The sequence below is a fragment of the Podarcis pityusensis genome, assembly GCF_964106645.2.
Source record: "Podarcis pityusensis genome assembly, chromosome: 5".
Lineage (NCBI taxonomy): Eukaryota > Metazoa > Chordata > Lepidosauria > Squamata > Lacertidae > Podarcis > Podarcis pityusensis.
In genome coordinates, this window is record NC_138032.1 from 33,889,146 (window position 1) to 33,904,202 (window position 15,057).

General features: G+C 40.0%; 1 protein-coding gene across 3 annotated transcripts in view; it reads left to right on the plus strand.

The window, feature by feature from the left end:
- The window catches only part of CAB39 (calcium binding protein 39), a 47,291-nt gene that overhangs the window by 17,357 nt on the left and 14,877 nt on the right, over positions 1-15,057 (plus strand). For 2 of the 3 annotated variants that reach the window (XM_081006975.1, XM_081006977.1), the window contains exon 2: positions 9,208-9,363. In XM_081006975.1, the coding sequence (XP_080863101.1) occupies positions 9,250-9,363 (114 nt within the window). In that variant the 5' untranslated portion in view covers positions 9,208-9,249. Of the gene's footprint in view, positions 1-2,517; positions 2,627-9,207; positions 9,364-15,057 lie in introns of those variants that run through there. The other variant, XM_081006976.1, reaches the window with a different exon arrangement.

Genomic DNA, 15,057 nt, shown 5'->3' on the forward strand with positions numbered 1-15,057 from the left:
AGTGTAATGGGGACTGGTACTCTCTTATTTATACTGAGTCCTTTTCGAGAGACAGTAGAGAGTGCCTCCAGGGTGAAGTCAAACCACTGTGTTAGTAGCACCAAAGTGACCTCCTTGGGGCACAAGCCATGGCAGTGTGTATGGATGACGAGACCCCCCCCTCTTGGCCTCACTGTGGTCCAAAGGAAAGCAGAGCAATCGTTTGGCACCAGATTGGCTGCAGGAGTTCCAGAAGGAGGTGTACAAGGCACCATCCAACTATCTTAGGGACTCTACTTAGATTTGTGTAGGGTTTGCTCCTTAGCTTTTTCTTCTCCTGAAGATATCCTTCAAGGCAGCGGAGGTTTAGGATCAGAGTTTTTCTTCTCCTGGATGGACTACCTTTCCAGGTTGACGAGCCCCATCTGCCCCTCATTTCCCTCTACAGCATATGCTGTAACTGCATCCTTGACCATTGTACCCACTATATCTTTGCATTCAGGGGAAGTTCCTAACTCACCAAGGGTTTGAGACCAATCTGCAACCTTCACCTTGGTTTAGCCAGTTTATGGGGTGTTAGGGGACACGTTGTGCTCCTTCTGGGATAGTTTTTCCACCTTTGGTTCCCACCCTGCACTCAGCTCTCACCTGTGGCTCCGAAAGGCTGTCAGCATGTGACAGAGGCCACAATCCTGTGTACATACTATTACAAGAATAATGCTATAGAAAATAGAAGCCCTCAAGTGGAAGTAATTGTTATGTTAAAGTTTCCCATGGATTTAGTTGTTGGTACTTTATTTGTATGCCGTGTTTCCATTTTATAATAATTACTTGAATCTTCTTTTAACCATTCTACTGGGCTTGAAGAAAGGATTCTAGGTTTAGATTTAACTGTATTATTTTGTTTAGATGGAATGTAATGTGGAGTTGCTTCCCACAATGTCATCCTTAGAACTAAAAATAAAGCAGTTGGAGACAGATTATTTAAAATTTAGCCCAGCACTAAGAATTACTCACACTCAGTGTACTTACACTTCAGGTGTTAAAATGTTTAGAAATGAAAAATGTTAGAACTAGCAATGCTGAATGGGAGTTAGTTTTCTGTTTCATTGTTACCTAGAATATGGGTTGCAAAGTAGGGTTTATGCAGTCAAATGCCATAGTCTTGTGAATACAATCAGCAACAATTCCTGAGATTAACAGTACTTTTTTCCAGTATGCCATTGTCCATTGCATTAAAAAATTTTCTCTGAGCTAATATTTCATTGGGGGCTAAGTTAAATAGTGTCGCATGGGAATAAAAGGCATTACTTGCCATAACAGGTTTCAGTGTAACTGAGTTGCTTTATCATGTACTGCAGTAAAGCCATGATCCTGCAAAGGCTTAAATCACATGCTTCACTGTGATCACACTAGCTTCTCTGGCTTCAATTACTGGGTGAGTCATTCCTGAAAAAAGTACTGAATCCCACCAAGGCTGTTGCTGGCAATCTTGAATATATTGCTGTCATGTTAACATGTTTAAGCAGCAATTGGAGAGCCTGTGGCCCTCCAGATATTGTTATGACTCCAGTATGCATCAGCCCCAGCCAGCACAGCTAATGGTCAGGGATGATGGGAGTTGTAGTTTGCAACACACTTGGAGGACCAAGGTCCCCATGCCTATTTTTTAAAGGATGAAAGGGGCTCTCCTAGTGACAGAACTTTAAAAATTGTAACCAGCATTCAAAGACATGCACAAGTAGTTATTCATAGTCAAATGTTCTTTGGGTTTCTATTTCTCAGGTAGCAGTCATGTAACATTACAGGCTGCCTTAAAATGGAGAGTTTGAAAAGCAATCTTGGACTGGGTTGGGGACTTAAGCTATCACCTTCACACAATTAAGAAGCAGGATCACACCTGCCACTGTACCACATATTGAGGTAATGTTTGTACAGTGGTACCTCGGGTTAAGTATTTAATTCATTCCGGAGGTCCGTTCTTAACCTGAAACTGTTCTTAACCTGAAGCACCACTTTAGCTAATGTGGCCTCCTGCTGCCGCCGGGCTGCCAGGGCACGATTTCTGTTCTCATCCTGAAGCAAAGTTCTTAACCTGAAGCACTATTTCTGGGTTAGCGGAGTCTGTAACCTGAAGCGTATGTAACCTGAAGAGTATGTAACCCGAGGTACATAGAGCCTTCTCTGCACATGTAGGCTCACCCTGTGATGTGGCTCCTCTCTGACATTGTCACTTCCACACGGGGAGGGTATAATGCATTAAGGTGACTGAGGGGTCTCCTGTTCCAAGAGGACAAGTAGCAATTCCACTGTGGAAGTCCTTGGGTACAACTATAACAATTCTTTAAAATCCAGGATCTTATCAAGAAATTTCTGTGTGCTCTTTCATAGTTACCCATAAATATTTGAATGGCCTTTTTAGACAAAATATTTGGTAGTTAGGACACTGCATGTCTCACAATAAGGTAGGGGAGTGTTTGCTGATGTCACACTGAGTTGCGTGAGAAAAGTCAGCATGAGCTCAGGAATTATCCCCTTCCCCATCAGGATGACACTTAAAGGGCAGTTGCAGCAATGAGCCATGAATCTGTGAGCCCCTGCTCATTTGAGAACTTACCCGTTGGAGTTGATCAGTCATGAATTCAGGGTTTGGATAGCATTGTCCTTCAAAACGTTGAAATGTGAATGAGGGTGTCTGATTCAAGTACTGTATTGGCTTGAACATGAACTCTCTGTGACTTTATGCAGATTTATGGCTTTATGTGGCTTTATGACTATCCGCTAGCTTTACCCTCTTCTAACAAAACCAGGCAGGGGCAATGGAGGGATGGAAACTGTAGTTGAGAAGTTCTGCTCTTAAGTCCAAAATACTGTTTGTAACTGTGGCTGAAGCTTTTGGTGCTCAACATTTCAAGCTCTCTGGGCCAGGATTGTTGACATTTTTCAGTTGCTCTAACATACTGTTGCTCTTTCCAAACTTAACATCTGGATGCAAGTAGGGAAAAGTACATTGTTTTCATGCTTGATGAAACCAGTTTTGAAACCCATTTAGGAGGGCACTCCCAACTTTCAGTGTTCTTATGTTCTGCTGTGAGCTAAGGCAAACCTTTTTGTGTGTTTAATTTTGGAAATCTTTGCAGACCAACACTTTTCCAACACTTGTCCCTTGCCACAGTGATCTACTAGGTGATGGTCCCAGGATAAGTTTTAGTTTTGATATTTTACCCATGAGATTGCCATTAAGTTTGTAAAACTCACTACCACCTTACAGATGGGTATGTCATTTCATTTCTGTGCAACTGCCTTTGGGTACCTATAGCCTGCCACATTATAAACAATCTACAACCATTGTAGGACAACCATGTCTGACATGGTTGATGAAAATGGGTCAGTAGATAAAAATATACTAGTGTGTAAAATTCCAGCAGCACAAGAGAAACAGCTGCATAAGCCCTGTGTCTGGCTAATCTATGTTAAGCATTAAAGTTAGCTGTTGAACATTTTTAGTTTTCAGTGTCTCAGCACTTGTTTACCTTCTCATTTGTCTCTGCTGACATTGTGAAAAAGTTACTACTTAAACGGGGAATAAAAGAGAGAGCCCCATTAGTGATAGGATAGCTTTGAGAGCCAGTGCAATCAGTCATATTTACTCTATTTTAGTTATATCAGTGCTACCACTCACCCCCCCCCGACTGAATGTGCTAATTATTCATCTGAGGATTGAATATCAGTTCTGTTATTTTCTTTTTACTTTGGGCTTGCAGGTCAACCACAAGTTTATATACAATAATCTTAAGATATTGGATAAATCACTATTTCAGAGGTTAAAAATAAATTTTAAATATTTTATTGATTGGTTTACAGGTCACCTTGTAATGGAGTTTTCAGAGTGCTTTGCAACAAGAAGATAGACAATAGACATAGTGTTCTTGCATTGGCAACCAATTTACTTTTTGTAATTTGATTTACGTCAACAATAGGGCCAATAAGATGTAATAATACAATATGTGTGTTGAACTAGTTTGTAATAAGAATGCCAAAATACAAACAGTGCTTTGGAAAGTCAATTTATTGTTTAAATGTAATGGAATTTTAAAATTTTAAAATTGCCTATCTACACCAGATAATCTTAAAAAGGCATATCAAAGTTTTTAAAACAAACAAATCAGGTGGAGACCAGTGTTGTGATAAACATGGACCAAGGATTTGGTCACATGAACCAGTGACTTGGCTTTTTATGGGTTAGTAGAAAATATTTACCCAAGTCAAATGTTTAATTGAACTTTGTTATCAAGCACTGTGGAATCCCAAGGCTTCTGTCTGGTATGACTGTTTTTATTCATGGAGTTGTTAGAAAAGACAGTGTAATACTGCAGGTAGGTTGGCATTTCACATAAGTACTACAGTACTTTTAAATACTGGCTTGGATCCCAAGATAAGTTAACCTAGATCAGGGGTGCCCAAACTTTTTTCAAAGAGGGCCAGATTTGATGAAGTGAACATGTGTCAGGGCCAACCAGAGTTGCTGAGCTTTTTAAAGGCTTTTACCCCATAGTTAGTGACCAGATGACAGATCACGTGGAGACCCCATATGTTGAGTGGTGAAAGAAAGGCATGATATAAATGTACTAAATGATGAATGATAAAGCCACTTCAAATACAATGGGTTAATACTTTTTAAAAACCCCACAACTTCTCTTAGTTTTCAAGATGATCAGTCAGTGCTGACTTGCATTCCATATAATCACACCCCAAACATTGTTCTGTGCAAACAATTTACTACTTGTTAAAGAAAAAATGCTAGAACATGGATGAAGGACAGACCTGTTTTCCAGTTGTTTTTTGGGGAATTTAGTACATGGTCGAAGATTTGATGTTCATATAATATGATTTTAATCCTCTTTTAGTGGGTTCATGACCTGTATGCTAAATTGTTCCAGAAGTATGTACTTTTCCTGGATAAGAGCCTTGATTTTATGTGAACAGGCCCTGGGGCAGAAGTAAGATAATGTGAAAGGGAATATTGACACAAGAAAAGAGACAGGAAGTGGTTGAAGGTTGGTTTACTAAACCAGGGATTAAGAGGATAAACAAGGGCCTTGTTCCAGGCAGTATTCCATTCCCCTGTGGTGCAGCTGAGGAATTTTCATCTTGATATGATTGGATGCAAAATTGAAGTTTCATTCTGTATAATTTTTTAACAAAAGGAATGGTAGGGAATGTTCCTTCCCTCCATTTTTTAAATTGCAAGGTGATTTTGGATCAGGGAGGGCATATGTCAGGCACTAACATAGCAGGAGTTTACCCAAAGATAGTTACAATAGACTGCCACCATTAAGACTAAACGTCCTGACAAAAACTATGCTTTTTCAAATCTCATAGGATGACTAACCTTAGCAGAACCCTGAGGACTATCATTAGAATATAAAGGGTAGCTTAATCATTTAGTTCAACACCTGTGGAAGATATTTGATGGGGACCGAAGCATTTTGATAGACTAGCACGTTCCTAAAAATGGTCGTGTTTCACACACACACACACACACACACACACACACACACTGTCCTTACAGTGTTTAGTCTTAAGGACCTGAGTGAACAGTTTCCTGTCTCTAATAAGACATCACTTGATGTGGGTTGCTTGTCATTATCTCTTCGTAGATCATGATTTGGCATTTTCCACCTGCAGCAAAGGTAGTAGCAATCTGCTAAATAGGTATTTCCCCCTATTCCCCCCACACCCTGTCATTCACAATTCCAGCTATAGAGAACTTAAACAGTCTTTTGAAACTGAAATCTTTTCAACTGCTTCATCAGATGAAAAACGTTTGCAGACATCCCAGTTTAGTGCATGTGGAGTTACCTAGCATGCATATCTGAGAAATTAATAATGGCAGCTGGCTTGGAATAGAAGTATTTCTCCAGCTCTAGAAAAAATGCATTTTAATTAAAACACTAAACCGCTTATTATTCTGAGAGAATGAGGACAGGGACAGTCCTTCACCTTATTTTTATATATTTTCTTTCTGCTGCTATACTTATTTGTACTATAAACTAGTTTCTATAGGTGGCCTAAATTGCCTTAATGACAGAGGGTGGAAGCCAACATTGTGCAAGCAGACCGGCTCATGCATTGAGACACCTCCCTCTTCTCCCCTGCAGCCATCTGTATGCACCTAAAATGTGCTTTGCAGGGTCCATCAACCCTACAGAAATGTTCTTGTGGAATTGTGGGTGACAGAAAGAGAGGAAGGTGATCCCCTGTTGTATGAGTAGAAGTCTGTTCCACTTGTGCATGGACAGTTTTGGATACAACCGAAATAATTACTGTGCATTGTAGGCAGATAAGTACTGTAGTACATGGGAATAGTGGATCTATACTTTTATTTTATTTTATTCTACTATTCTATTTGTAACAAACGGATTAATATAGTTCAGTTGATGACTGAAGCATATTGATTATCTCAGTGTTCATAGAATTATAGAGTTGGAAGGGACTCCGAGGGTCATGTAGTCCAACACCCTGCAATGCAGGAATCTCAACTAAAGCATCCATGACAGATGGACATCCAAACTCTGCTTAAAAACCTCAAAGGAAGGAGAGCCCACCACCTCCTGAGGGAGTCTGTTCCATTGTCTAACAGCTCTTACTGTCAAAAGTTATTCCTGATGTTTAGTCAGAATCTCCTTTATTGTAAATTGAATCCATTGGTTCAGGTTCTGCCTTCTGGAGCAGGAGAAAACAAACTTACTTCAGTTTCCATGTGACAGCCCTTAAGATTCTTGAAAATGTCTATCATATCTCCTTTCAACTCTTTTCCCGGCTAAACATTCTCAACTCCCTCAACTCTTAGTTTCCATACCCTTTATCATTATGTAAATTATTTTGGTTTTTTACTCAGTTTTGTTGTGGTGGTGTGTGTGTGCGCATTTATTTTAGTGATAAAATGTCAAAAGCGCCATCACTAACACCTTGAGCCATCAGATGTAGAAATAATGAAATCATGCAGCTCTAAGTAGAGAATTAGCCATTCTAACATCTTCTCTAAGATTCTGAGCATAAATATATCCTTTAGGTTTTTCATGTAACAGACTGATAGGACTAGTGGTGATATTATTGTGAATTGCAACCCAAAACTTGTGGATTGTATCTAACATAAGTCATTCTTGGAGTAGGCCCTTTGAAATTAATGAGCATGACTAATATGGTTCCAATAATTTCAAGGGCTGTTATCTTGAGATGACTAATATTGGCTACAACCCTATGTTTATTTGTAGGCTATGGCCCAGATCCAAAGATAACATTCTTCCATGAGCCCACATCAAGAGTGACTGCTGCTCCAAGTAAAAGGGGAAAAATGAGCTGGGTGCAGGGCCCCTCCATTTGTCTATGTAGCTTTTAGAATCCTGGCCAGAGTTTCAGGAGTAAATAAAAACTTCAAAAAAACCCCAGATATTTCATTGTATAGATTAATTTGTTCTCCTTTCAGTCCACTTCGTATTCACAAAAAGCAGGCACACTTCTTGTATTATTGGTGAAAGGACAACATGTACATCTCCGCTGTGACAGACTGTGCAAATTCCAAATGTGTGTGTTTATGTGCATTGCTTCCCACAGGTGAGATGTGCAATTTTCCCATGCTACAACATGCAGCAAGAATAGAGGCATAAGTAAGCCTTGCTTCCTTGCACACTGTGCTGTAATGTCTAAAGCAGAGGTCACCAACCTAAGGCCCATGGGCCGGAAGCGGCTCGCAGAGGTCGTTTGACCAGCCCACGAGCCGCCCCCTAACTGAGCATAGTTTGTGGCAATTCTTAGGCCTTTTTTTTTTTAACCTGTAGCTTCTACTGCCTGACTGGTTTCCAGTTAAATATTTGCATTATTTGCAGATTAAAGCCACTGCTGGCTGCAATTTGCAGATAATGGCGTTAGAACAGCTGAAATCTATGAATGGCCTGACTGATGGAAATATTCAGGCTTGAAATTGTGAGCCCATAGAATTGTGCCAAGTTTCACTGTCCATCCCCACATTGTTCCAATGAAGGTTTTTATTTACGTTTGTTGTAAACTGAGCAGTAGCGATTTGCTTCCTGACCCAGACTGTGGGCTATTTTCATTTGTGTCAGGTGGGGACAGGCATTCTTTGTCATGACATTGTGACCTCTGCTCTGTCAGCTTCAACTGTCCTTTTGTTTGCGGCAGGAGTAACCAACCCATCAGCATTTTTTAAGCACAGGCTTTTCTGTTGTATCCTATCGAGAACGCTGGAAGTCCAGTCATGAAGTAATTTAAGGAAACATTTATTAATTAGCACATGCATATTTGATGGCTAGGCTGCTAAAGCATTAATTGTTACCCGTTTTGTACTCGAATAAGTAAACTGTAAATATTGCTTGAAAAGGTTTACTGAGTTACAGAATGCTACTCATATTTTAAATACCTTCAGGTCTGTACTTCAAGCACTTTACCTACAGGTGGCTTGTGTAACTTGTATCAGAGGTTGTTGACCAAACTACTAATGAGAGTTGGATCCTTTTTGAAACCATAGAGTATTCATCATAGAACTACTGGAAAAATACAATGTAAAAATAAACTGATCCTAATCTCTGTGGAGTTCAGTTGTGCACTGAGATCCCATATGAGTACTGTTAACTTCAGTGTGGGGGCCAAAAGATAAGAGAATGTTTCCTCTGCATGGTTAGATCTCTTTTTATCATTTGTAATTACATGCACACGACAGTTTAGTTTTACCAGGACAAGCTTCAACAAGGCTACATTCTGCCTCTCCTGTGGCCCAATGGCAATGAAAAGTTTCAAAGTGGCTCCATTTTTTATTAGCCGCAGACCAAAAACTCACTAATTTTCACTATTGTTAGCAAAAATGAGCCATTTTCATAAACTATGATATGAACTTGGCTTGCTTCCACTAATTACAGTTTGTCTTGGGTTTATACATCACAGCAACCTGCACTTTGTCTAAAATGGAAGCAGATACTTCTGACCTCCTCACAGCAGTGTCAGAGGCAGACATGAGTGGCTCAGGAACAGGATTTTGACTCTGAATACAAGTTGCAAAGTTTCTTGCTAAAAAAAGTGAGATGATAATAGGAAGTAGTAGAAAGCACTGTAAAGTCTTGTTCAATTGTGCCTGCTTGCTTAGGCTAAGCAGTCCTAAGCTTTGTTTTATTGCTCCTAACTACAGACTCTCTCTTTTAAACTTTTTTACAGGTGAAGGAATTGTAGAAGAAGAGGCGTGCTTAGGTTGCAACCATGCCATTTCCTTTTGGCAAATCACACAAGTCTCCTGCAGACATAGTGAAGAATCTGAAGGAGAGTATGGCAGTGCTAGAAAAGCAAGATATTTCTGACAAGAAAGTAGAAAAGGTATGTTTTTGCATTTGCTTCTTTGGGGATCTGTTTTAATACAAATATGTGCTCTTCATGCAGGAGAATAATGTACTGTCTATGTATTAGTTTTGTAGAGAGCTTGTGTCTTCTCTCCCTTTTCTAAAGTAACGCTTCCATGAACCCATTACCGTTCCTCTTTGTTGATGCTGGCACCCAAATGCTTCAAATCTTTGTAAGCAGCCTATGTGGACATGGACAACTCCCCAGTGCTGATGCTGTTTCCAACCCACACTAATTTATTTTCTGTCACTACTACCATCATGCCATCGCAAACCTACTCTTTCCCGAGCCTAGCCTGTATTCTCACCTGATTCTTTCCTGTCTCAGACCCACTACTCAGTAATCAGTCGCTTGAGATTGCCCACCAGTATGAGATGTAAGTGTCTATTAACAACTTTGATGGGTGTAGTCGTAGTCATCTTCTCAAGCCACCAGACTATAGGACATCTCAGCATAAATGTTCTTGAAATTGCTTAATGCAAGTGTTAGTCTGAAGTTTCTCCCTTATGTTGAATGCAGTACTTGAAAAACTTAGAAGTCCTTAGTCTGTGCAACAGTTAAAGGAATGGCTGAAACATGGATCTTCACAACCCGGTTTGTAAATATGTATATTCAGTTGCTGAAAAATACCCATAGTCTCACTGATGCAGAGGAGAAACTAGTTATAGCATAGTTAAGGGATGTAAGGTTTCTCTCCAAAACATTTTCAGTTAACTTCAAATATAAGTAGTGTCTTATCCACACCCACTGCAAAAATAATAAATAATAATAAATTCATTGTGTCTCCCTTGGAGAGATGGACAGATAGTTATGAAACAGGTGCTTAAGCCAGAAATACTCCCATGCCGGATGACTGAATCAGAGGAAACATTACTTTGAAATTAGCTGTATGACACAACTTTTTGAAGACCAACTTGGGGACACCAACTAGGAACATGGAAGGATCAAAAGTCTCTTTGGTAATAAGCATAAAGAGCCACATTTAACATTTCCCAAAGTCAAAGGAGTCAAGATCTGGACAGCTTGGAGCCCAGTTACACCAGGGGAGAGGAAGTAGTATATATTCAGGCAACTGTAGAGAACTGGGGTGCCGATGGTGGATGCATGCAGGAATTTAAGTAACTGTTCTGGAAGGAGTGGCACAGAAAATGTAGCAGCTATAGAAGTATATCAAATGAAGCACTGCTTTTTTGTTGGGGAGGGGATAAGGGGGGGTGGCAGAAATAAGAATGATGATGGTGATGTTTTAATATACAGTGGTACCTCAGGTTAAGTACTTAATTTGTACCGGAGGTCTGTACTTAACCTGAAACTGTTCTTAACCTGAAGCACCACTTCAGCTAATGGGGCCTCCTGCTTCTGCCGCGCCGCTGGAGCACGATTTCTGTTCTCAACCTGAAGCAAAGTACTTAACCCGAGGTAATATTTCTGGGTTAGCGGAGTCTGTAACCTGAAGCGTATGTAACCTGAAGCGTATGTAACCTGAGGTACCACTGTACTTAAAAGGGAGCATAATTTCATGAAGATAGAAATTAATTTGGGGGGAAAGGCACATTTGTAAAAGCTGGAAAAAACAAAATGGCATTAAATGGAAAAGGAGGTCTCAGTTATACTAAAGGTTGTTATAATTCTTCTGAAATGCAAGCTAAGCTGCCTCCAGAGTCACTTTTGAAAACCCAAGTTTATTGCTTAATTTGCATCTATTTTTCTATGGCGGGCATGTTTGAAACAAGTTTTGACCAAGTTCCACAGGTGTTGAAATGATCACCCACTGATCACCTGACAGGACCCTTGAGAATCTATGATTTGAAAAATATGGTGAAGTTGGGGTCTTTTTTTGGCCCTTTGTTTCGCCCCTTTACTTATTTTGCCATTTCATCTTCAAAACAATTTCTGGTGTGCTTTTGTGTGAGAGAGTACACATGGATGTGACACATGCACACCCATTTGTACAATGGACTTATGCTTCCACCAGTGGAACTCCCCTCCCAGCACCCCCTTCAAAAAATCAGCTCCTAAGGGTTTAGGACTCCCAGCATACGTTTCTTATATTCCTGTAAATTAGCCTTCTTCAACCAGATGTTAGACTCCCAACTCCATTAGTCCCAGCTGGCATGTTAGTGGTAAGGGTGTTGGGAATTGTAGTCCAAAACATCTGGAGGGCACCATGTTGGGGAAGGCTGATAGTAAATCAAAGCAAACTTTAAATAATTTGTGGTCAATCATTGAGGATGGGTTGGAAAAGCTATTTTTAACATGCAGAATTAAAAAGGCACATCAGAGACCAGCCTTTTAGCAATCACAGCCCAATCTGCAGTCCTGTCACATAATTATGGGCTGAGCTGTTAGTTTTATTTTAATTTGTTTGCTTTAGAAGGCTTTTAAATGTGGCCCAGTTGGTTAAATAGCTGTTTTCTGGGATGTTGTAGGAAAATATTTACACAGCAATGTTCACGCGCAGGTCAGTTTTCTCTCAGTCAACCAGTACAGTTTATAAGCCTAAAATCCCACTTTTCTACACCTTGTTGTGGTGTTCTATACTTCCAAATCTACAGGGAAACGTGGCTCTGGTTTGCACAACAGAATGTGTGGAACTTTGTTGCCCACATAGCACTGCAGGCTGTGCCTGCAAAAAGAAATTGTAACACCCTACAAAATAATGTGCCTCTTATAAGTAGTATTGGGGGTTGGGGATGCACAGACTGCAAGAAATTAAAAGACTGGTGTTAATATAGCCATGCAAGTATAAACATGAATGGCATTTCCCTTTATAATGTGCCTATTCCCTAGTGCTCTTAACTTCTTGGAGTTTACCCTGTGAAGCCGTTGGATGAAAGTTACTACCCTAGCGGCGGCTAATTGTTTTATCTCTTGGGTGGTTGGAGCAAATTAAATTATCTTGAAGCTGATGTCACTTGCTTCTGGAACCAGAACTAAAATCACTGTGGGAATTAGGCATTCAGATTCAGGCAAGGGTTTAGTCCATTGGTTGTTTATGCTCTTCACAATAGGATAACTATTGTTCCACCTGGAATTTTAATTAGTAATGGTGGGAAGAGTGTTGTGCCATTCCTTTCTGGGTGCAAGAAGCTTGATCTTTCTAGCTGCTGCCTTGGGAATCCAAAAAACAATATGGACTTATTTGTCCGGGTGGCAGAAGCTCCTGTGGAAAAGAATTGAGCTAACCACACAGTTCCTTCTATTTCTAACGAAGCTATAACTCTTCTCATTACAATTTTTCCTCTCTTCTCAACTGGCAAAATATGATATAATTTTCAGTGTGTCTAAAGTACTACTCTTAGAAATAAGCTATGCTATTGAGAAGATAGATACCATGTTTAAAGTTTTGAAGCAGATGTAAGTCATCCATTTTATGGAGGATCATGTTAAGGAAACAATCCTGTTAAACCAATCTCCATGGTTGTGTTGTGTTTTATAAATGGTACTGTCTACCGCACTACCTGATATGCTGCCTCTTAAGCTTCCTTTCATTTTTTTAAATAAAGAAGGGCATTCTGTTTCACATTTTATATACGCCTTAATATGTGAAATGTGATACACAAATGCACTTAAAGATTTCATGTACAATCTTCTGAGGCCCTTCTTCGTGTGCTTCCTCCATGAGACGTCTGGAGGCTAGCAACACAAGAACTGACCTTTTTTCAGTGGCTCCCCACTTGTGGAATGCTCTCCCCAGGGGGGTTCACCTGGCACTTCATTATACACCCATAGGTGCCAGGCAAAAACTTTTTTCTTTAACCAGACCTTTGGTTTATTGTCATCCAGTGCCCTTTTAAAATGTGGGGGGTGGGGTGGGGGGGTGTTATTCGGTGGTTTCTGTTTTTATTTTGATTATATATTTTGTGTTTTTATATTGTGATTTTATCTTGTGAACCACCCCAAGACCTGCAGGTTTAGGGCAGTATATTATTATTATTATTATTAATAATAATAATAATAAGCATTTTCCATAAGAATTATTTATTAACTTGGGTGTCACAAGAAAACTGTCACTGGAAAGTAACATGTGGTAGAGATAGCGGCTTCAAATTTTTAAAAGTTCTCTCTTTCCTATATGGTTGATACACACAGCTTCCAGTTTTTTACTCAAGGGGTACAATAATTACTCAAAATAAGAAATGAGCAGCTGTTTCTGGTGCTACCCCATTCTTCTTCTCACCAGAGTCCACAGTAGCATATTGTTGCCTCCCCACTGACCTCAGTGAATGTGTATTGCAGAAGTTAGTAGCACTGAAACTCACACGAATTGCTCAGTTTAGGATTCTCCATATATGTGCATATCTTCTGTACAGTGTGCAACCCTGCACATTGACGTGCACATATGCAACGGAACTACTTCAGATTTGCAGTTATCTCAAAACTACTATTTACCTGGCAAGACGTTGAACAACCCTTCTGTAAGCTAAGCATTTTTGATTGAATAGAGACCAAATGCTCTCCACCCTGCAGTGCTCACAAAGTTCCCGTTTATAACCCCTGTGCATTAAACAGCCCTGGTCCCAATTGGGGCTGGAAAGCAAGATTGTGCAGCCTGTAGAACTGATTGCTATTTGTAACAGGGCAGGCAAGAGGGATTTGACGGTTTCTTAAATACCTGTTTTTCCTGCTTAATATAGCGCTGCTTATGGTCTTTAACAGCTGTTTTTCATGTTATGCCAAAGAACCTGTTGAAACAATAGGAAATGCCAGATCATTAATCCTACATCCTCTTAACCAATTTGATGCTGACAGCATATGTAAGTGTGCACTAAATCTTTTCAAATGTGAGTTGCAATTTCCTACTCATTGGCAGCCTCCCTGCTGTATCAGAAATCCTTTTGACCAGATCAACTCCTGTTTTGAGTTTCTGGAAAGGCTGATGATCTCATGGCTTAAAAATACTGTGGGTATTTGAATTTTGGGACAGTTCAGTATTGAATTCTCCCTATTTTTGAGCTCAGAATGACATTTTTTCTACAACTTCCCCCTTCCAAAGCAAACAAACCTTGTTTTTTGTTTTTGTGTGTGTTGTTGTTTTTTAGAAGAGAGAGTGATTAATCAGCATGAAGGCAATGATTCTCCTAAATATCCTCAGGAATATCACTTCCTCCTAGGGAGCATGGAATGAATAGTTTTTCTACCTAGAGCTATTATTATAGAAAAAGAGGTGCCAGAACTCACCATGAACACCTCCCTTTTTCTCTTATGATGGCAATGCCATCCACCTGAGAGGTGCCAGAACTGAGTTCTGGCAAGCTCCAGCTGAAAAAAAGTCCTTCTTCCTGATTGAGTTCTAGGAACAGAGAACACCTCAAATTTCATGTTTCTCGGTGAAATGATGCCATTACAAATAGTGAGAGGTTGGAAAGCCCTTTCTCTCACTTGCAAGCTGTCCCTACTGGCCCGTCTCTCCTCTCCTCAAACAGATGGCCTTGGGAGGCGGCATGCTTCACCTATTTGTTTAGGGTGGCATTTTCTTGTGATATTGATTGCAGGTAAATTTGGCAATGGTGATTTCTTGGGTGAGGTTGGAAAAACAATCAACATCCTTAGGTTTTAGATGTCTTCCCTGCATGGTGTGGATTTTACTTGCAATAATGTAGGAGTGAGGAAATAATATTAGGGTTTTTTTGTTCTTCAGCATGTCACTTTGTGTTAGGCTATCTCTGG